At 46.8% G+C, this 22,182-nt stretch overlaps 2 protein-coding genes across 9 annotated transcripts in view; one reads left to right on the top strand and one right to left on the bottom strand.

Annotated features, from left to right (window-relative positions):
- The window catches only part of THYN1 (thymocyte nuclear protein 1), a 14,068-nt gene extending 9,015 nt beyond the window's left edge, over positions 1–5,053 (bottom strand). For 4 of the 6 annotated variants that reach the window (XM_055305192.1, XM_055305190.1, XM_055305191.1 and 1 more), the window contains exons 1-4: positions 4,873–5,053; positions 1,417–1,598; positions 548–616; positions 108–200 (exon numbers count right to left, since the gene is read on the bottom strand). In XM_055305192.1, the coding sequence (XP_055161167.1) occupies positions 108–200; positions 548–616; positions 1,417–1,598; positions 4,873–5,053 (525 nt within the window). Of the gene's footprint in view, positions 1–107; positions 201–547; positions 617–1,416; positions 1,599–4,031; positions 4,250–4,872 lie in introns of those variants that run through there. The other 2 variants (XM_055305195.1, XM_055305194.1) reach the window with 2 other exon arrangements.
- On the top strand, positions 4,441–21,352 carry ACAD8 (acyl-CoA dehydrogenase family member 8). 3 transcript variants are annotated; one of them, XM_055305187.1, is made up of 11 exons: positions 4,441–4,615; positions 7,460–7,560; positions 8,008–8,177; positions 9,012–9,121; positions 9,687–9,763; positions 10,137–10,274; positions 12,146–12,281; positions 12,375–12,472; positions 12,815–12,967; positions 13,606–13,708; positions 20,665–21,352. In XM_055305187.1, exons 1-11 carry the CDS (start codon positions 4,516–4,518, stop codon positions 20,715–20,717), a joined length of 1,239 nt encoding a protein of 412 aa, XP_055161162.1. In that variant the 5' UTR covers positions 4,441–4,515; the 3' UTR covers positions 20,718–21,352. The 3 variants fall into 3 exon arrangements, with proteins under 3 accessions (XP_055161162.1, XP_055161161.1, XP_055161163.1); XM_055305186.1 differs by lacking the exon at positions 4,441–4,615 and adding an exon at positions 5,152–5,286; XM_055305188.1 differs by lacking the exon at positions 4,441–4,615 and adding an exon at positions 5,282–5,376.
- The last annotated feature ends 830 nt before the right edge of the window (positions 21,353–22,182 follow it).

A 22,182-nucleotide genomic window follows, 5' to 3' on the forward strand; every position in this document is an offset into this window, starting at 1 on the left:
AGGAGAGTACTTGTCTTTTGTGACTGATCTGAGCTGTGTTCCTGTATGTTCACATGAGTAGGTCTCCCTGAAGGGAGGGGGTTAAGATGAACGCCGGTACGACTGACCTTCACTAGTCCTGCGATGCCTGGCTCCTTGCAGTTGCTATGGTAGAAGAAGGCTTTTTGCTCCAGCTTCATGGCTCGAAGGAAGTTCCGGGCCTGTCCCAGGAGAAAAAAACAAGTGTCCTCCTCACCCTCTGGAAAACACTAGTGAACAGAAGTCAAGTCTGCTTTTATTAGATGAGTTTTTCTTTTTTTGCAGCTTCTCCCCAATTCAATACTTGCCTTTGCCGAGACACCTGGACTTGTATCCAGACACTGGCCAGAACACAGGCTACTTGTAAATTATATGCAGAGGAATTAAGGTACTTTTGAACACACGTTCAAGTTGTGGGATCCGGGAAAAAAACCATGTTGGCCAAGAGATTTTGCTACTGAATGAGTCCCAGGAAGGAAACAGGCACTGATCTGACCCTGGGTCGTAGGCCCTGCTCTTACCCTCTTACCTGGTAGTTGCGAACACCATCCCAGCATGCTGTCTGCTTGGGCTCTGCCTTAAGATCCTCAATGCTGAACTAGGCAACAGGAAATGAATTCATGCATTACACAGTCTTGGGGCCAGTTGGTATTATATGGAAAGTAGACAGTTTCTTCCCCTACTCGCTATAGTGAGGTATATAGTTTACTGGGAAGTAGTTCCACAGAGCTGCTTCTATTGGGCAAATGAAGAGTAAGCTTTTGTTACCGTGTTATCTTTGGTAATTAAAAGGACTCATTGAATAGATAATCCAGATGATACAATAATCTGTTGGTTATTTGTATCTCACTCATTAAAGTATTATATTTTTCTCCTATAATAGGCTGTTATTAAAATTGGCTTCTCTTAATTCACTGAATACATACTAACTTGGCAGAGAGATACGTAGGAGCAAGTTAGGTGGCCAAGAGTAAGGCAACCGAAAATTGAAATTTTGCCCAGGTCGGGTTAGCAAACTAGAGCTTTGTGGCCAAATCTGCCCATGCCTGATTTAGTTAGAAATTTTATTGGAGCACAGCCACACCATCTGTTTCCGTGTTGTCCATAGCCACTTCCCTGCAACAACGGCAGAGCTGAAATAGCCATCGTAAGACACAAAAACCTAAAATATTATCCGGCCTTTTACAGAAAAAGTTTGCCACCTCCTGCCCAAGATAGAGGATTCACAAAACACATAGTTGCTGGTAATAAACCCTGCTGATTTTATTCCTATCTTTTCCCCAAGCCTACACTTCAGAGAAGCTGACCATGGAACCCTGTGGTATCCCAAAAACAAAACAAAACAAAACAAAACAAAACAAAACAGCTTGAAGGGATTAGAAAGGTACCTGGTCTCACCTTCACATCTACACCTTTCTCTATTCGGCTTTGTGGCTCAGACTTCATCAGCCAGTAACTGCTTTGATTGTTCCCACAGTTTTTAGAGGCTGAAGTCTTCTCAGGGCTGGAGTCACCCACGCTAGCGGATGTCCCCGTGGGTTTCCTAGTCTTCGTACGTTTTCCTGCTGGCCTCTTACTGTCTGCAACAGAAGCAAGAACAAACTGGTCATGCCTGCGGAGGAGTTAGGCTCCGTTGTGGGAAACCACGTGCTTTGGAGTCAGACCTGGATGCAATTACTGGCAGTAGCAGCTGAATTGGTGAACTTCAGTTTATCTATAAAAATGGGACAGGAATGGCCACCTTACAAGCTATCTCCTGGGTTATCCATTCAGTGGGACAAGAATACTGTACATGGTTGTGGGTGAAGACCGACAGTCCCAACAGAGTCCCTGGCTTCTAGTAAGTAAATTCTTTTCTTTCCCTCACTCTCTTCTATACTTTTGCAAAGGCTATTTCTCCCCAACAAGGAAGCTGAGCACCTCCTCCACAACTTGTTTTGAACATTAAATATGATAGTGCAAACGATGGGCTTAAATAATGGCTGGCATTACAGTATTAGCTCAGTAAATATTAGCTGTTACTATCATCACCATCTCAGGGTTCTCTTTTACTTGCTAACTGTGCTCTGTGGCCTGCCTCCTGCTCCTTGAAGGTGCCAAGAGAGGTTGTGTAAAACAGCTCATTCTGGACTTTGTAGAAGTCCACATGGCGAAGATGACTTTTTTTTTTTTTCCACAGAGAATTAGAGAAAATGTGCCTGGAACATAGTGGGCACTCAATAGCTAATGGTTGTTAAATTCTTACTATATAAGCTCTATTTGTTACCCTAACAGTAAGTCAGTTAATCTACTTAATGTGTGAGATGTTCATCTGCTGAATGCCCCGGATTACACATTTCAGTAAATGGTATGATCAGGACCTGTCCCCTGGTCTATCTGAATCCACACACACCACCTCTGACTTAAGTCCCAGCTCATCCATCAGCTCTCATTAAGTATCATTTATAGATTCCTAGTACTTAGACCCTCCCTGCCCTAGTTTTCAGGTGGTCCCTTTGGAGTGAAGCACACTGCGAACACCACTGTGTTGCTAAGTTACTCAATGTGTTGTAGTTAATCTAGAATCTCTGCCGTTCCAAAAGCACTTTCTCTACCTTCAATTGCTTTGCTCCTGCTCTTCATCTGCTGCTCATCCTTGTCAATATAAAAATGGCACCGCGTTTTGCCTGTGGAAAGCTTTCCCATCTCTAAAGCTGGACTCCAGCTCCACTTCCCTCTCAAGGTGTTCCCTGTGATTCCTCCCTGCTCTCCTACCCTTAGCCAAGGCTTCCTAGACCCTTTCACTGGCGTTTGTCTGCATTCTCCATGAGAGAACTGTATATTCTTGACCTTTGTATGAGCCACTCTATCTACACCAAACTACTGCTGCAGTGAACATACAGAAGAGGCTCAGGGTACAAGCACAGCGGGAAGAGGAAAGGAGACCATGAAGGGGCTGTAGGGATAACATTAACAGAAAACAGTCCAAAAAGGACTCTCCTCCTAGGCAGGGAGTTGAAAGAGAACAGTAATTCTTGGTTTTAAGGATTGATTTGAGAGAGAAAGTGTGAGAGCTTGAGAGCCTCAATATGGGCAGAGAAAGAGAGAGGGCAGCAGCAGGCCCCACGGAGCATGGGGATAAAAGGGGCCTGACCCCAACCTAAGATCATGACCTGAGCCCAAAACAGGAGTAGTCCCACGCTGAGTAGTTCCACCCCCTGAGCCACCCGGGGGACCCTGGCAGGGAGCAGCACTGAACAAATCCCAGAGAAACCTTTACCCGGCTGCCTTTTTGCAGCCCCAGCAGCCCCAAGGAGCCACTCACCTGGCCCAGCAGCCCCAGCAACCCCCAGGTGCCGCTTACCTGGCCCAGCAGCCCACAAGTGCCACTCACCTGGCCCAGCAGACCCTAGGTGCCACTTACCTGGCCTGGCAGCCCCAGTGCCCCCCCCCCCCCAGTACTGCTCACTTGGCCCAGCAGCCTCAGCAGTCCCCAGGTGCCACTCACCTAACTCAGGAGCCCCCAGATGCCTCTCATTTGGCCCAGCAGCCTCTGCAGCCCCCAGGTGCTGATCCCCTGGACCGGCAGCCCCAGCACCCCCTTAGGTGCTGCTCACCTGGCCCAGCAGCCCCTAGGTGCCGCTCATGTAGCCCAGCAGCCCCCAAGTGCCACTCTCCTGGCCCAGCAGCCCCTAGGCGCTGCTCAACTGGCCTGGCATCCCCAGGCAGCCCTAGCAGCCCCCAAGTACCACTCACCTGGCCCACCAGTCCAGCAGTCCCCAGGTGCCACTCACCTAACTCAGGAGCCCCCAGATGCCTCTCATTTGGCCCAGCAGCCTCTGCAGCCCCCAGGTGCTGATCCCCTGGGCCGGCAGCCCCAGCAGCCCCTTAGGTGCTGCTCACCTGGCCCAGCAGCCCCTAGGTGCCGCTCATGTAGCCCTAGCAGCCCCCAAGTACCACTCACCCGGCCCTGCAGTCCCAGTAGCCCCCAGTGGCCCCTCACCTGGTCCAGCCGCCCCCCCAGTGCCGCTCACCTGGCCCGGCAGCCCCGGCAGCCCCAGCGCGCCTCTTCCGGGGGTTCGGCATGGTTTCCTTGCGGGGGCTGCCTAGGAGCCGGGTCTGAACTCAGCCGAGAGGAGCGGGGGCAACTGTGCTGTCGGCCCCAGAACCGCGCAGAGCGGGAGACGCGCGGCCGCAGTCCTGCCGGGGCCGGCCCCCGCCCGCCGTGCAGCCCCCGGTGCAGCCGCCGCCAGCGCCGCGTCGGCCCCCAGACCTTCCCGACCGCGCCGCGCCGCGCCGCGCCGGCCCTCCGCGGTCCCGCCGCCCCGCCGCGCGGCCCTGCCCGGCTCCCGGCGCCGACGCCGCGGCGCTCCCTGGGAGTTGTAGTCCGCGGCGCTCGCGGGCCCAAGGGGCCGGGCGCACAGGCCCGCGGACGCACTACAGCGCCCAGGCTGCCCCGGGGCCGCCCCGCGCACGCCCGAGGTCGCCGCGCCGCCGGGCCGCAGCGCGAGCGGGACGATGTTGCGGAGCGGCTGCCGGCGGCTGGGAGGCTGGCTCCACGGCGCGGCGCGGGCCCGGGCGCGGGGCGGCCGCCGGGGCTGGGCCTCCTGCATCGACCGTAAGGCTCGCCGCGCCGGGCAGCGGGCCGGGCCGGGCGGGGAAGGGGTGCCGCGGCGGGAGCGCCCGGACAGCGCCGCACCCCGGGGCCCTGCTCCGCCCGGGGCCTCCCGCCGCCCCTGCCGAGCCCCCCCACCCCCGTGGTGGGCGGGAAGCCTGGCGCGGGGACAGCCCTGCTCCGCCCCGGGCGCGGGGCCTGCTCGGTGCGGGCAAGCCCGGGCCTTCCTGGAGCCGACGTTCGCGGACGGGCCTCCTGACCTCGCAGCCCCGAGGCGGACTCTTCCCCTCCCTGCGGGGGCCGCGGGGCCGCGGGCGCGGGCGCTCTGGCCTCGTGCTGGGTGACGGGGACGCCGAGGGCGGGGCCGATGAGGGCTCGGGCTGCTTCCTCAGGTGACACAGGCCGCGGGGGTAAATTGTAGGATCTATGACTCGGGGTCATGAAGCACTCGGGATCTTGAAACTCCCGTTGAAACGCAGTTGTCACCGAAAATGGGGGCTACTGCCCAGGGTTAACAGAGCGGGGCGTCTTCAGGCACCAGGCGCATGCTGCGATGCGACTGACAGGGGTGCCGGCCGGCGAGGGATGCCCAGCCTCGGTTTTTCTCCTTCTGAGGGAAAAAAGGGAAAAGAACAGCTTTTTACCGTATGTCACTTTTCTTCCCAACAGGATAGGTATGAATCCCTTAGGTCGACACCCAGCTCTGCGCCTACACTAGTCTGCAATACCGTTTCCCTCTCGCCGTCCTAAAGCTCCTTCACAAGGTGCCACCCTGTTCCAGCAAGTAGAGTCGTTAACAGTTACCCTTGCCGATCCCAGGGCAGATAAGTAGCTGTTCTGGCAACAAATAGATTAAATATTTGATAGGTTAATGACATTAGATGACAAATAGGCTAAATATGCAGGGGTATTTTTTTTTTTTTAAAGATTTTATCTATTTATTCATGAGAGACACACAGAGAGAGGCAGAGACCCGACCCAGGCAGGGGGAGAAGCAGGCTCCATGCAGGGAGCCCGACGCAGGACTCGACCCCGGGACCCCAGGATCACGTCCTGGGCTGAAGGCAGGGGCTAACCCTCTGAGCCACCAGGGATCCCCTGGGGTGTTTTTAGCAGCTGGTTGTGTGGCTTCAGCCAAGGAGGTACTTTTTTTCACCTTTCAGAGAAAGTACCTCTTCGTTAGTAAAATGAAAGGAAACTGCCCTTTCAATGCGTCATTCTACATATTAAAGTTATCAGGTTAACGAGAGTGGTTAACAGATACATCTTTGTTTCGTTGCATATCTTAATAAGCGAAACATGAGTTTTAGGAGAATTTTTAGTCGTATTTTATTTCTGCAAGACTTTGCAAATTCATGAGCTGACTGTCAGCCAGGAACTGCGGATTGTTTGTCCCTAACCTGTGTTACTGTGAGTAACCACCGACGTTAAGTTTCGTCTCTGGGCTTCTCAGAGTTGCCTACCTGTAATCCTCACAAGTCTTCCTTTCTGAGTTTGCCCGATACAGACCGACTGCTTTCTCATGGCTCCTGCTTGCTGCCCATGCCCGCCCTGGAAAAACTCCGCCATCAGCTCCTCTTCTCTGTTGGCAGGACTGTGCATCACTGTTAGGCACTGAAATAAGTTATTGCCAAGTGTCTCATAGCCTTACGTTAACACACTTTAGCATCACCCCATCATGACCACATAGTTAGCACTAAAGGATGAAACCTGAGAAGGTAATACAGAGCCCTGCACTTCTTTCCACCTCATGTTTTACAGCCACCACTCTACCTCAGGGCTTCTCTTGGAAAAGTATAGGCATACACTCATTTTCTGTTACACACCTGAGGCAGGTGGTCCTTTCAAAATGACAGTAATAAAAGACAACAAAAGAGACATAAATGTGAACAACGTAAGTCTGGCGCACCCTGTGTAGGTTACTGATCTGGGATGCGTCAGCTCCCAGGATATGTGGTCCCATCTTTTGTAAGTTGGCTACACTATCCCCAAAAGGTGATTGTTTTCCCGGGAGCTTTACTAGGGCTGTTTAGGTTAAACCTGTAAGTACTACTATGGGGTAGTCTTTTATTAGATGTTTAATGTTCTAGAGAAACTTCTAGTGAGGCTGCACTACCTACCTGTTGATGTCTGTCAATTTATCTTCCTTAGCTTTTAAGTATCTTAAACCCCAAAACGAGGGAATTACCCAAAGTCACATCACTGATATAGTTTATGATAGAAACGTCCTGAGATTTTGGAGTCCGTCGGGTAAAAACATAGAATAAGGCCTTATTAACCATGTTTTCAACACTGCAAGATCTTTTTCTACCATCAGGGTTATTGGTGAATGTTTGAAATTTGCCAAAGGCACAGCCTTATTAGAGGGTTTTCTTAATTTGAAAGGTAGAACAAAGTATACATATGTTCCTTTTTCAATTAATCTTTTAAAATGAATGTTTTGAAACAGCTATGGAGATTCATAGGACAGATTTTCCCAGGATACCAATACACAAAATGTAGGACATCCTAAAGGAAAAAATGTTTACCATGATTTGAAGGTCAGTGTGTATTTACTATTTCTTTAATGTGGATTTATGAGGAGGAAGAGATACAGAAGAATACTGAAAGAATAAGCAGTTAGGAGGTAAATGAAGTCAGCCAATCCACTAGGGAGGAAAGGAGGAAGGGAAAAGGAGAACTCATTAATGGTAGGCAAAGCCATTCTATAGATGGTAAAGATTATACTGTGTAAGAGAAATGCATGCTATGGCATGTTCCCTGTCTTTAATTTCATGTTTCTTGATCTTGGCACTAGTTTTCCCTGACCCCTGTCCTGGAACTGAATATGTGCAATTTTACCCACAGCTTCCGTGGGACTGAATGAAGACCAGAAAGAATTTCAGAAAGTGGCCTTTGACTTTGCTGCCCGGGAGATGGCTCCAAATATGGCAGAGTGGGACCAGAAGGTGGGCGTTTTCCTTGTGACTAGATGTTCCAACAGATGCCTCCCTTCGTGACCCTTTGTCTTCATCCCCCATGTAGTCCTAATTGTTTGGTATTTATTCTCCTTGTGCAACTCTCTTACTGCAAATGAGAGTTCTAGTAGTGCTGTGATTCCTTTCCTCATCTCGTAGAGACTAGTTTTGAGTTTGTTTGTCTTTCCTTTTAAATCATACAAAGATGTAGACACTCTTAAAACCAAGGCAGTTCTCTTGATAATAAAAAGAAACTTTAATGGTAGAAAAACCAGTGCTTATAGACGGCGTTCTAACTGCTACTGTAGATAACAAATAGCCCATTAAGTTAAGAGAATATACACTCTCCCAAATGCAAACATCTTAATCCCTCGTTGTGCCCTTCAAAGCTAGGTCCATCTGTGAATCACTAACGTCCGTGTTGTCTTTTGTACGTAGGAGTTGTTCCCAGTGGACGCAATGCGGAAAGCTGCTCAGCTAGGCTTCGGGGGAGTCTATGTACGAACAGATGTAGGTGGGTCTGGCCTGTCACGGCTTGATACATCTGTTATCTTTGAGGCCTTGGCGACAGGCTGCACCAGCACCACGGCCTATATTAGCATCCACAAGTGAGTGCCAAAGCTTGGTAAGCACAATGAAGTACTTGTACAGGTTAACTGGGAAATTTCAGATAAATAGGGAAAAGTTCATCTTTTCAAGTTGATTGCCATTATCAACATTGATAGTTGAGCCTCTATCTCAAAAAATGAGGGGGAGGGATGCCTGGGTGGCTTGGCTCAGTTGGTTAAGCACCCAACTCTTGATTCCAGGTCAGGTCATGATCTCAGGGTTATGGGATTGAGCCCTGCATTGGGCTCCACACTGGACATGGACCCTGTTTGGGTCCCTCTGCTCCCTACCTCGCTCACCCGCACATGCACTTGCTCGTGCTCTCTCTCCCTCTCTCTCTCTCTCAAAACAAAAAAGTTCACTCTAGTTTGCTGCTGCCTCTTGGACTTGAATCTGCCATCATGTTGCATAGCAAATGAGGTGTGCCCACCTTCTCCCAAATCCTAGATTGAGCTAGAAGCAAACAGACTTCTCCAGGAGAGTAGTCATGGTCCTGTTCCCATCTTCCTCAACCCACAGATGAAGCCTCCAGAAATTTGTCAAAGTACATATAAGTCTTTGATTTTTAGGGAACTCATCTTACCTAGAAGTAGAGTGAACATCCAAGTGAGAAACACCCTGGCCCTGGGTAGTACTGTTCCGGGAATATGATGTAACGGAGGCCTTTCCTTTAAAGTCGAATCTTTTCAGTGGCGACTCCTCTCTTCCCACTCTCTCTCCTGCTTCATTCTGCTTTGCTGCTGGTGTTTCCCGTCCCCATCCCTTTGCCCTTCAGATGTCCTTTTCTCCATATTAACTCTGTCATTGTCTTTTCTTCTCGGTGTACCTGTCAGCATGTGTGTCTGGATGATAGATACCTTTGGAAATGAGGAACAGAGGCACAGGTTTTGCCCACCGCTCTGTACCATGGAGAAGTTTGCCTCCTACTGCCTCACTGAACCAGGTGCGTTTGCCACCCTGCTGGTGAGACCTAGCAGGGAATGCTGCTCAGGTGAAATCACCGCGCACTCTCTGGTCCCCCTGACACACAGAACCCTTGTTTACCACGAAGTCTGGTTGTGGAGTAACAACCATGGCCTGATGTCAGCTAGCCTACGAGGGTTCGAGGGCCGACTCTGGCCTGGGAGATGGACAGTGGTCCAATTGCTGTCCACAGTTTTCACCAAACACCGAGTTCCTCAGTCTGCGTTTTTTTTTTTTTTTCTTTTAAAGATTTATTTATTTATGATAGGCACACAGAGAGAGAGAGGCAGAGGCAGAGACCCACAGGCAGAGGGAGAAGCAGGCTCCATGCCGGGAGCCCGATGCGGGACTCGATCCCGGGACTCCAGGATCGCGTCCTGGGCCAAAGGCAGGCGCCAAACTGCTGAGCCACCCAGGGATCCCCCAGTCTGCGTTTTAAAGTATGAAATGCTGAGCTTTTGGTTGTAAGTGATTTCCTTGGAAGTGGAACCGTGCTGGGGCTCCTGTATCTTCACTGACTTTGTGTCCCACCCTCTCTGCCTTAGGAAGTGGCAGTGATGCTGCCTCCCTTTTGACCTCAGCAAAACGACAAGGAGATCATTACATCCTCAATGGCTCCAAGGTACCAGCATGCCCACCCTACAGAACCATCTGGAGATTGTTCCCATCTTCCTGCGGACATCCCCGGGATCCTTGCTATCTGCGAATTAATATTTCCTAGGAGTTTTACACGTTGGGTAGAGAACCTCAGACCTATTTCCCTTTATTTACCTTCACTTTGTCTTCTGCTCTGAGTCCAGATAATCTTGCTCATTTAGTCTTGTCAGCCAGATCCCTGATTCCCCAGGTAGCACAGGTTCTTTCTCCCCTCCTTCATTTCTCCGTGCCAGCATGCCTCTTCATGTCCTACCGTCGGAGGGACTCTGGTAGTTTTCCCAGGTGTTAGGCTCCAGGGTGTGTGTCCTGATCCCGGTGCACCTCTCTCCAACCCCCAGGCCTTCATCAGCGGTGGGGGTGAATCAGACATCTATGTGGTCATGTGCCGAACAGGAGGACCAGGCCCAAAAGGCATCTCCTGTGTAGTTGTGGAGAAGGGGACCCCTGGCCTCAGCTTCGGCAAGAAGGAAAAAAAGGTGAGTGACTGTTGGACACAAAACAGTTCAAGTTAAAACCATTCAAGAGTCTGCCACCTGCCAGACCGATCTCTGTTCTGTTTTGGGGAATAGGTTACTTACTTGCTAACTTGTCTTGGGGGCAGTTGTTTCTATTAGGATTTCGACAGGAGCCTATGGAATAGAATAGGGTGTGGCTGAAGGAATACCTCACCACTGGGAAAAATGTCAGAGTTCACCAGTAGGTTTCATAAGCTGCCTGTCATTTTAGCACGAGAGATTTCTCTGACATCTGTCCCAACTCCACTGCTGACCTGTTTCTTATCCAGCTTCTTATTTTGGCACACTCTTTTATCCCAGGAGGAAATACTTACAGATCCGGGGGTGACTAGAAATTTCAGGAAGGGAAAGCGTATAGGCCACTTTTCTTCTTTAAATAAAAATAAGATAGAACTCCCTGGAGATGATCTTGGGTTTCAGTAATGTAAGAGGGAGAGTATTTCTGTAGGGGCTTTGAAAAGACATTCTTAGGATTAAGAAATCCCGTAGCCAGATGGTGAGTCATAGAACTGGGATTGCGTAGCTGTAGCTGGCGGTGTGGTGAGACCCCTTCGGATGTGTTAGGCCAGGGCCCGGAAGCACCCTCCACCTCCAATAGGTACTGTTAGAGCTAGGATCGGGGGAGAGGTCGGTAACAAAACGAGCCCTAAATATGCTTCTCCATTCATCGCTCTTAGAGGGTTTCTGTATTTATTTCCCTCACGAGCTTTCCTGATACTTTATGAACTGCCAAAGAGTTAGAGGCTTTAGTGCCCTTTCTCTTTTTTAGTATAGTAGGCTTTTACTGAATTGCTACCATGTGCAAAGCCTGATGCTGGCTCCTGGGGTGGAGGAGGATACAAAAGTCGCTCCTAAGCTTATCTGGAATGGTAAGACACACGCAGTCTTACCTGTATAAGGTGTGCAAGCTGTGTAAGTGGTATGTAACTTGTATATGGGATATATAAGATATACAGCTGCGAGGAATGTCTGCATTGGGTCCTGCAATGTGGGCTGACCTACACAGCCTGACATAGAATTTTACAGGATCGAGTTATACGATTCAGTTTGTTTGTGCTTGTAAAGACAGTGACGGTTAGTTCAACACGCGGGGATGGTGTCCACCTCAGTATTTGTGGTATCTGCGACAGAATGCCGAAGCTGTCAAGTTTCACGCCTACAGAAAAACTGCAAATAAGTTGCAGAAACAGTGTATCTTTTCTTCCTTTCGTTCTTGGTTTTCTCTCCCTTTTAAGCGTATACATCTTCTTCCTTTTTCGGTTTATTTAATTATTAGTTTTGCCTTACATATTTTTTAATGTGAGGGTAACTTGGAAGGACATCTCTGTATTCATTCTGCGGGTGATGAGTGCCCAGTATGTGCCAAGCATTTGTAAACAGTAGGGGAAGAGCAGTGAACAAAGGCAAGCTCTGTCCTCCTGGAATTCACCTTTCAGCAAGCAGGGACAGGGAACAGACATGTGAATAAGCAGGGTACCTTCTGGTAGTGCTCTGTTCTACGAGAGACATAAATCAGGTTGATAGGACACTGACTGAGGGAGCTTGAAAGCTTCTGTAATAGGGCTGGACCCTCAGAGGTCATGACTTTTGAGATGAGATCCAGAGTATTAGAAGAAACAACCATAAGACCAATTCTGGGCAGAGACAACAGTGGATCGCCTGTTTGGGAAGCCAAAGAAACAGGCAGTATGGCCCTAAGGTTAGTGAGCAAAGAAGAGAATGGTGTGGAATGGAATTGGACAGGCAGGCAGGGGCTTGCAGGCTGAAGTGGAGAGTCACTGCCCTGAATGCCACGCTGTTTGGACAGCCATACAGTCCCTGATTTTTGCCAGGTGGGGTGGAACTCACAGCCAACCCGCGCGGTGATCTTTGAAGACTGTGCAGTGCCTGTGGCCAACAGAATTGGAAACGAGGGACAGGGCTTCATCATTGCCATGAAAGGACTGAATGGAGGAAGGATCAATGTTGGTGAGAACACAACAGGATGAGGCAGGAAGGTAGCTGGCGGGCGCTAGCAGCACTGCCTGGCTCTGTTGAAATGTTGGCACTCTTCCTTTCCAGCTTCCTGCTCGTTAGGAGCTGCTCATGCTTCAGTCGTCCTCACGCGAGACTACCTCAGTGTTCGGAAGCAGTTTGGAGAGCCTCTGGCCAATAACCAGGTCATTTCCCAGATGCCCCTGCATGAGACCTGCTCTGTGGCCCACATTCTCGAGGAGGGTGAAGGCTGTGGGTTCTCACTGGACTTCTGCCCCCACCTTAGAACTTGTGTTCTAATTTTATCAGTAATCGTTTTCAGGAGGTGATATCGAAGTGCAGGGCAAGGGAAGTGTGCTTAGAGCTCACAAGGCAGTACATTTTCTCTGTAGAAGAGGCAGAGACTTTGAAGCTTGGGGTCACTTAGAAAAGGTACCTCGTGAGAGATGTCTTATAGAGGGCCCCAGATCAGGTGCTGGTCTAAGCCTGTCTGTCTTGTCCGGTTCTCTCCTCCCCTGTTGCTGCAGTACCTGCAATTCAAACTGGCTGATATGGCAACAAGGCTGGTGGCCTCCCGGCTGATAATCCGCAATGCAGCAGTGGCCCTGCAGGAGGAGCGAGAAGATTCAGTGGCCCTGTGCTCCATGGCCAAGCTCTTCGCTACAGATGAATGCTTTGCTGTGCGTGATGATGCCCTCTGGCTGTCTTGGGTAGACAAGGAGCAGCTGCTAGTCCAGGGATGTTGAGAGCCGTTAGTCTACTCCTGGGATGCTGCAGACATTGCCTTGGGGCTTAAGGATACCGTGCACTCATGAGACGCCTGCTTGGGACCTGCTCCATGCCTTTACACACTCCACTGTGTCACTGCCATTTGGTTGTGTTCTAGATGAGACACTACCTTTCGAAGAAGGTTCAGAGCAGCCCAATGCCTCTTGCTCAAATGTAGCACTACGCTATGTTTACGATATCAGGGGCAAAACTATTTCCACATGAGGCTGCATTGCTGCTAGTTGGCATCATAGCGTCACAGAATTGCAGCCAGAGTGCTTGAGGGCGGCCTCTCCCCTGCAGGTAATAGACGGGCAGAGCTCTCTCTCTGAGTTGCCTGCCTAGTGTGAACCCAGAAGTTTGGTAGGTAAAGTTCCCTTGTTATCTAACCACGCAGAATACAGACCCCTCCTTTGGGCTGGTCATCTGTAGGTTGTTCTTTCTCCTGTTAGATTATAGCAGGTGCCAGATTGGGGGCTGGGGTAGGAAGAGAAGCCATGTTTCCACAATCTTCCTCAATCAAAGATGTCTAATCCCTGTCTCCCTGAAGATCTGCAACCAGGCTTTACAGATGCATGGAGGCTATGGCTACCTGAAGGACTATGCTGTTCAGCAGTATGTGCGGGACTCCAGAGTCCATCAAATACTAGAAGGTAAAAATTGCCAAAGCTGTTCTCCAGAATGGTTAGCGGATCAGCGCTTTCCCCAGCCTGTCTGTCCCCGTGCTGACTGGTTCTCAGGGTTCAATCAGGCCCTGTCTCTTGCCTTCCTCCTCCCTCTTTCTCCTGCCCCTGCTCTGGAAGTGTCTGTGGGTGCCGTACAGAGCACTCACCTGGGAGTCAGGAGGCTCTGCGTTGTCACCGTGGGTAAGCCGTCAGATCACTCCATTTCTGCTCTTTCTCTTTGCAGATTTTAGAGAACACTTAAACTCAGATAATGTACGAGAAAGCATTTTGAAAACTACAACAGTAATCCTTACCAAGTCCTTGGTCCTCAGGGATCCGAAAAGCTCTGTCCCGTAATTAACAGGGCAAGTGTGAGCTAATTTGATCACAAGCAGCCTCTATAAATTGATGACATTTCTGTCAGTATTGCTAATGGATTTTTCAGTAAACGAAATCATATGGCCATTTTCTTGGCAATCACAGAATGGATTGGGCTGGAAAAGGTGTAAGCTGCTGGGATCCAGCTCAGAACATGGCCTCTTCCACTCCCCACACATGCAGAAGTCTTGAAATCACATACTCCTGTGTCGGTGTTGGCAGCCAGCTGTGGTTACCTTGTAGGAGAGCCAGGTGGGGCAAAGTCTTGCCGAAGTGCCTTTCAGTGCAGGAATGTGGGGCGGCTCCCACGCAGGCACAGGAGAGGCCTGTGGGCATTTTTACAGCATTCTTGAAGCTGAGGAGATGCCAGGATGCCCCGGAGGGCTTGTGAAAGTGGATTGCTGGGCTTCACACCCAGAGGTCCTAACTCCGTGGGTCTTGGGGAGGCCTCAGAATTTTGCATCTCTAACAGGTTTTCAGGTGAGGCTGCCGCTGCGTGTCTGGGAACCCCACTCAGAACCACCGCTCTGATGCCATGTGCAAATCCTAAAAGTTAGAGTCTGCTCTCTTCTGCAGACCTCGTCCCTGAAATAGGTCGATGAGCTCAGTCACTGGTGCACAGGTTCGTCCAGTTGCTCCTGCAGTTAACCTCCTTACCCGGCATTTATGGATGACAGGTTTAGGAGGTACTTCCCTGCTTGTCTGACAACATGAGACTTCTCCTTTATTCCGGCTTCACCTTGTAACCTTGTAAGACGAAGTGGGAAAAGCCAGTTACATTTATTTGAGCCATGCCATTATCCACTTACAGAAAATTTGGGGCCCTGGTCTTTATCACTTTATTTCATTGTGGACTTTGTTATTGGATAAACCTGCAATCTTTGATTTTATTTGAGATGTTTGATTACTCATTCCTCGTGGGTGTTCATATTTCTCTTTGCATTAAAAGCCACTATAAATTATAAATGAAGCAAGAAGTTGACCCCTCCTTTCAGGGAAATGTTTTTGTTTGTTCTTTTAAAATTCACTTTTCTGATTACCAAAGAAATTGGTATATTTATTGTTGAAAGCTTATAAAATATAGGGAAGGTAAAAGAAAACCACTCATGTTTCCACATTCAGAATTAATATTTTGGATTCCTGTTATAGGGAAGTCCAAAATCCTGCTGTGTGGCTGTCCAGTCCTGGATTTTTCTTTGTTGGGAGGTTTTTGATTGCCAGTTTAATTTTGTTACTAATAATCAATCTGTTCAGATTTTCTATTTTTTTCTGACTCAGTCTTGGAAAATTATATGTTTCTAGGGATTTATCTGCTTCTTTCTCCTAAGTTGTCCAGTTTGTTGACACATCATTTTTCATGGTAGCCTCTTATGATCCTTATGTTTCTGGAGTTGTAACTTCTTTCATTTCTGATTTTATTCATTTGAGTTCTTTTTTTTTTTTTTCTTAAGTCTGGCTAAAGATTTATCAAGGTTGTATATCTTTCCAAAGAAGAGGCTCTGAGGGCAGCCCCAGTGGCTCAGCGGTTTAGTGCCGCCTTCAGCCCAGGGCGTGACCCCGGGGTCTCAGAATCGAGTCCCACATTGGGCTCCCTGAGTGGGGCCTGCTTCTCCCTCTGCCTTTGTCTCTCATGAATAAATAAATACAATCTTTAAAAAAAAAAGAAGAAGAAGAAGAAGAGGCTCTGAGTTTCACTGATCTTTTATATTGTTTTTTTAGTTTCATTTATTTCGCTCTGGACCTTTATTATTTCTTTCCTTCTACTAACTCTGAGTTTGTTCTTTTTTTTTCCTAATGCTTTTAGACGTATACTTAGATTGTATATTTGAAATTTTTCTTGTTTTGTTTTGTTTTTTTAAGTAGGCTCAACCCCAAAGTGGGGCTTGCACTCACAACCGTGACTCTACTGACTGCACCACTCAGGTGCCCCCATGTTTTTCTTGTTTCTTGAAGAAAGGTTGTTTCACTATAATCTTGCCTATTAGACAGCTTTTGCTGTGTCCCAAAGATTTTGGAACATTGTCTTTCTGTTTTTATTTGTCTCCTGGTATTTTTTAATTTCCTGTTGATTTCTCTCTTGATGAATTTGTTGTTTAATAGCATGTTGTTTAGTCTCCACATGTTTTTCTACCATTTTTTTCTAGTAATTGATTTCAAGTTTTATATCATTGTAGTTGAAAATCAATGCTTAGTATGATTTCAGTCTTTTTAAATGTATTGAGACTCATTTTGTGGCCTCGCATGTGGTCTTAGGGAATGTGCACTCCCTTGTGCTCATGAACAGAATGTGTATTCTGACATTTTTGGATGGAATGTTCCGTATATATCTGTGAAGTCCTGAAGTCCTGTCTGTTCTAACGTGTCATTCAAAGCCACTGTTTGCGTACTAAGTTTCTGTCTGGATGATCTGTCCATTAATGTAACTGGGGCGTTAAAATCTTCCACTATTGTATTACTGTTAATTTCTGTCTTTATGTCTGTTAGTATTTACTTTAAATATTTAGGTGCAGTTGCATTGGGTGTACAGATATTTATAATTGTTACATCCTCTGGTTGGATTGGTTCTTTTATCATTCTTTGTGTTTTGTTATAGTCTTTCTTTTAAAGCCTTATTTTAGGGACACCTGAGTGGCTCAGTGGTTGAGCGTCTGCCTTTGGCTCAGGGACTGATCCCAGATTTCCGGGATCAAGTCTCAAATCAGGTTCCCTGCATGGAGCCTACTCCTCCTCCCTTTGCCTGTATCTCTGCCTCTCTGTGTCTCTCATAAATAAATAAAATCTTTAAAAAAATAAACAAAATAAAATAAGGTCTATTTTACCTGATATCAATATTGTTACCCTAGCTTTGTAAAAATTTTACCTTTGCATAGAATATCTTTTTCCATCCCCTCACTTTCAGTCTGTATGTGTCTTTAGGTCTGGAATAAGTCTCTTGTAGGCAGCACATAGATGAGTCTTGTTTTTTTTTTTTATCCACTCAGACACCCTTTGTCTTTTGATTGAAGCATTTAGTCCATTTACATTTAAAGTAATAGTAATATTGATAGATATGTATTGAGTGTCATTTTGTTAATTGTTGTCTGGTTGTTTTCATTCAGTTTCTTTTTTCTTTTCTTGCTGTCTTCCCTTGTGACTAATGACTTACCTTAATGTTACACTCCGATTCCTTTCTCTTTATTTTTTGTGCGTCTCTTACAGGTTTTTGGTTTGTGGTCACCATGAAGTCCATGTACAACATCCCATTATATAGCAGTCTGTTTTAAGTGATGGTTGCTTAAGTTCAAACACATTATAAAAGCAGTACTTTTTTAGCACCCCGTTTTATGTATTTGATATTTTATGATCCCCTTGACTAATTTTTTAGATATAAGTGATTTTACTACTTTTTCTTTTAACCTTCACACTAGCTTTATAAGTGATTGATCTACTACCTATATTACATGTTGCTTTTACCAGTGAATTTTTTTCTTTCATAATTTACTTCTAGTTGTTGCCTTTTCTTTTCAACTTAAACAAGTCCCTTTAAACTTCTTGTAAGGTCAGTTTAGTGATGATGAGCTCCATTAACTTTTGTTTGGGAAACTTTTTTTTTTTTTTAGGATTTTATTTATTTACTGAGAGAGAAAGAGAGAGAGAGAGAGAGCACATGAGCAGGGGAAAGGAGCAGAGGGAGAGGGAGACGCAGACTCTGTACCAAGCACAGAGCCCAGCGTGGGGCTCGATCCCACGACCTTGAGATCATGACCTGAGCTGAAATCAAGAGTTGGACACTTAACCTCCCAGGCACCCGTATCTGGAAAACTCTTTATCTCTCCTTCCATTCTAAATGATAGGCTTGCCAAATAGACTATTCTTGGTTGTTATTTTTTTCCCTTTCAGCACTTTGAATATATCATGCCACTTTCTTCTGGCTGCAAAGTTTTTACTGAAAAATCTGCTGATAGCCTAATGGGTGTTTTCCCTTGTACATAACTATTTGCTTTTCTCTAGCTGCTTTTAAGATTTCTCTCTCTGGGGATCCCTGGGTGGCTCAGCGGTTTGGCACCTGCCTTTGGCCCAGGGCGTGGTCCTGGGATCGAGTCCCCCGTCGGGCTCCCGGCATGGAGCCTGCTTCTCCCTCTGCCTATGTCTCTGCCTCTCTCTCTCTATCATAAATAAATAAATAAATCTTTAAAAAAAAGATTTTTCTCTCTCTCTTTTTAAGATTTTATTTATTTATTCATGAGAGACACAGAGGGAAAGAGGCAGAGGGAGAAGCAGGCTCCACACAGGGAGCCCAACATGGGACTCGATCCCGGGTCTCCAGGATCACGCCCTGGGCTGAAGGTGGCACTAAACCGCTGAGCCACCGGGCTGCCCTAAGATTTCTCTTTCTATGTTATTTTTACCATCTTAATTATTATATATATTTTATGTCTTGGTCTGACTCCCCTGGTTTTACTTGTTTGGGGCTCTCTATGCTTCTAGAAACTGTATGTTTTTTTTCTTCCCAAGAGTAGGGAAGTTTTTAGCCATTATTTTTCAAATAAGTTTTCCGCCTCTTTCTCCCTTCTCCTTGTGGGACCCCAGTAGTGCAAATGCTAGTATCCTTGATGTTGTCCCACAGGTCCCTTAACCAATCCTTTTTTAAAATTCTTTTTTCTGGGGATCCCTGGGTGGCGCAGCGGTTTGGCGCCTGTCTTTGGCCCAGGGCGCGATCCTGGAGACCCGGGATCGAATCCCACGTCAGGCTCCCGGTGCATGGAGCCTGCTTCTCCCTCTGCCTGTGTCTCTGCCTCTCTCTCTCTCTCTATCATAAATAAAATAAAATAAAATAAAATAAAATAAAATAAAATAAATAAATAAATAAATTCTTTTTTCTTTTTGCTCTTCAGCTTATTTGCTTTATACTACCCTGTCTTCCAGATTGCTGATCCATTCTGCATCCTCTAATCTTCTGTTGATTCCCTTTAGAGTATTTTTTCATTTTAGTCTTCAACTTTTTTTTTTTTCTGTTTTCTATCTCTTTCCTGAAGTTTTCACTAAGTTCATCCACTCTTCTCTCAAGGCCCCTGAGCATCTTTATGACCATTATTTTGAAACTTTATCAAGTAGACTCCTTATCTCTGTTTGTTCAGGTCTTTTTCTGAGGTGTCTTGTTCTTTCATTTGGAGCATATTCTTGTCTCCTCATTTTTGTTTTTTCTGTATTAGGTAAGCCAATTGTGTCTTCTGGTCCTGAAGCTAATGCCTTAGATGGAAGGCATTCTGGGAGCTTAGTAGCACGATCCTCCCCTTGTGCTGTTGAGTCTGGGCCGTGACTACTGTAGGCACACTGGTGGCTAGCTGCCAGGCCCCCTTGTGCGTCTTGTGGGTATGCTAGTGAGTGGCAAGGACTTCGGTTGAGGGCAGGCACCAGCCCCTAGTGATGTTGCCTACCAGCTATGGTGGACAGTACCTGCTTGGAGGGACATCTGCTGAGCTGAGTGTGTTGAGCCAGGCAGGTCTGCAGGAGAATGCCAGGGTGGGGCAAGCAGTGCTAGCCAGGTAGGTGGAGGAGGTCTTGCTCCCAAAGCATCTGGCCGACTAAGCTTAGGAGTACAAGAAAAATGGCACTTGCTCACACTTCCATTACCAGAGAAAGTTCCTACAGATCCCTGGCCCTCTGACACATACCTGAAAATTAGTCATTAGGCCTCCTTCATGTATGACGCACGAGTTTTTCGAACTGCTGCCTCTGTGGTGGGCTCTGAATGACTGTCACTCTGTTGTGGGCCCGTTAAGAGTAGTGTCTCAGTTTCCTGTAGCTCCCTGGCTCTCCAAGAGTTAAGGTCCACTGATTTCCAAAGCCAGACAATATGAGGCCTCATCTTCCCAGTGAAGATCTCCAGGGCACGGGGTGCCTGATGTGGGACTTGAACCTCTTGCTCCTTAGGAGGGACCTCCACACCTGTGAAACTTCCTGCTTATGGGTCACTGAGTTGTGGTTTGGTTCCCAACAGTCTGTGTCCCTCCTACCCTTCTCGATGTGACTTTTTCTTTGTATCTTTAACTATAGAAGAGCTGTCCTGCTAGAGTTTGGGTTTTCAGAGTAGATTTTGGTGTACGTAGTTGTGACCTTAGTGTGTCTATGGTGAGCTCAGCATCTTCCTACTAAGCCATCTTCCCCTCTCCTGGAGGGATGTTTTTATTTATTTATTTATTTATTTATTTATTTATTTATTTATTTATTTATTTATTTAGACTTAACTTTTTTTTTTAAATAAATTAATTTTTATTGGTGTTCAATTTACCAACATACAGAATAACACCCAGTGCTCATCCCGTCGTGTCCCCCTCAGTGCCCGTCACCCATTCACCCCCACCCCCCGCGGAGGGATGTTTTTAAAGAGTAAACTTACTCCTTACTTCCTGACATTATTCTGTACTTTGGAGAGAAGTCTGTGATAATCCCATCCCTCTCAGAGTGAAAGCAACAATTGTAGTTTATATCCACTACTACCATGAATGAGGCTTGGAGCACCCTGGGCAAAGCTTTACCAAGCACTTTACTGCAACTAAATCTTTCATTATTTCTTCCCCTTGTAGGCAGCAACGAAGTGATGAGGATGCTGATCTCTCGAAGCCTGTTTGAGGAGTAGCACCCAGACTTGATGTTTGGACATGATGGTTAATGTACAACTTGAATCAGTATTGAGAGCTTTCATGTGGACTGTTGTGTTGGATATGAATCATGGATTAGATTGAAGGGCTGAGCTCTTCCAGGTGGATCCTATGGTGTGTGTTGGGAGCAGCATCAGCTCTAGGACCGGGACAGAGTCCTCAGCAGAACTGGAGGAATTGTCCTAATTGGGAATGTCACAAGAAGATGTACTACCTTGTATTCTGATGCAAAAAGATGACCAGTGAAGATTCACCACCAAATCAAAGTCCTTTCTTGGATCCACATCATCTTGATTTGTCTGCATTTTGCTGTTTCACTAAATCTCTCTTCCAGGGATCTGGATGCTTCCATTAAGGGTTTTTTCTGATGATAAAGCAAAGGTGTAAGAAAGGAGAAATGGAGAAAAAATGTCCTCCTGTTTTTTCCTGTGCCCTGAACCTCAGCTAAAGGTGCAGAAGGTTTCTGTGGGTTGCATTTCCTTTGTAGTACTCCTGTGAATGTAAATCATGTTAAAATGAGTATTTGGGAAACGTTACTCCAGGTGTGATTTAGGGTATATCTGCACTTGTATACTTCCTAAATATCAAGGACTGAAATAATATGGGACTCTGAGTTCTCATTGTTTTCTTTTTTAGAAGCGTGTGGTCTAGGAATGGTATTCAAGTATCTATAACTCCTCCTGACACGTACTTTGAGATATTTTCTGATTTATCATTATAAGTCCATAGGGGGGAGAGAGAGAATGATTTGGCAAAAGTGGTGGTAGGAAGGGATTCATCAAGACAGTAAAAATTCAAATTAAACTTTTATGAAAATGTATAATATCTAAAGAGAACCAAGAAAGTCATTTTCAGACAGGAAGGAAGAAGGAACAGGAAAAGTGCAGAATTAGTGTGAGAGCTTCTTGCAACTTTGCCTTGTTATGCTTTGGGCTTGGCGTGGGATGGAAAGAAAATGTAAGTTGAATCTGGGTGGAGAGTTACTAAAACCGAAGTGTGGGTTTTATTTCATAAGCAGTGGAGAGGCAGAGAAGGTTTTTAATGAAGAAATGATAAGTCATTGATAAGAATATTCTGGAATGCCTTTGCAGGATGAATATGAGTGGGGAAAGACAAAGATAAGGCATGCCCTGTCCGTCGGTTCTGAAAGTAGTCAAGGTATAAGACAATTTGAGCCTGAACTTGGAAAGGAAAGGAGATGTGGGAAGATCCATGCTTAGAATGTTTGCTGTGGAACATGGAATATGAAGGTCTCCCTAGGAATTGGGATGCTTTCTGGAACTTCTGAGGCTTCTGTTCAGACTTGAAGCAAAAACAGGTGTTCTATTAATGTCTTATTATTTGTGTCCCTCATAAGAGGCTGATAAAATGCTAATTATTGCAAATGCATTTCACACTGTTACCCTCATTATTCAGAGTTCAGTTTCCCAGCAGCTTAGCAAG

This window comes from Nyctereutes procyonoides, unplaced genomic scaffold (genome assembly GCF_905146905.1).
Source record: "Nyctereutes procyonoides isolate TBG_1078 unplaced genomic scaffold, NYPRO_anot_genome, whole genome shotgun sequence".
In the NCBI taxonomy this organism is placed as follows: Eukaryota; Metazoa; Chordata; class Mammalia; order Carnivora; family Canidae; genus Nyctereutes; species Nyctereutes procyonoides.

Excerpts from the sequence above, each read along its gene's own strand:
- ACAD8 (XM_055305186.1), top strand. The coding sequence starts at position 5,166 with ATGCGACTGACAGGGGTGCCGGCCGGCGAGGGATGCCCAGCCTCGGTT. Across the intron at positions 9,122-9,686 it reads CTACTGCCTCACTGAACCAG|GAAGTGGCAGTGATGCTGCC; the intron begins GTGCGTTTGCCA and ends TCTCTGCCTTAG. Across the intron at positions 12,968-13,605 it reads CTACAGATGAATGCTTTGCT|ATCTGCAACCAGGCTTTACA; the intron begins GTGCGTGATGAT and ends GTCTCCCTGAAG.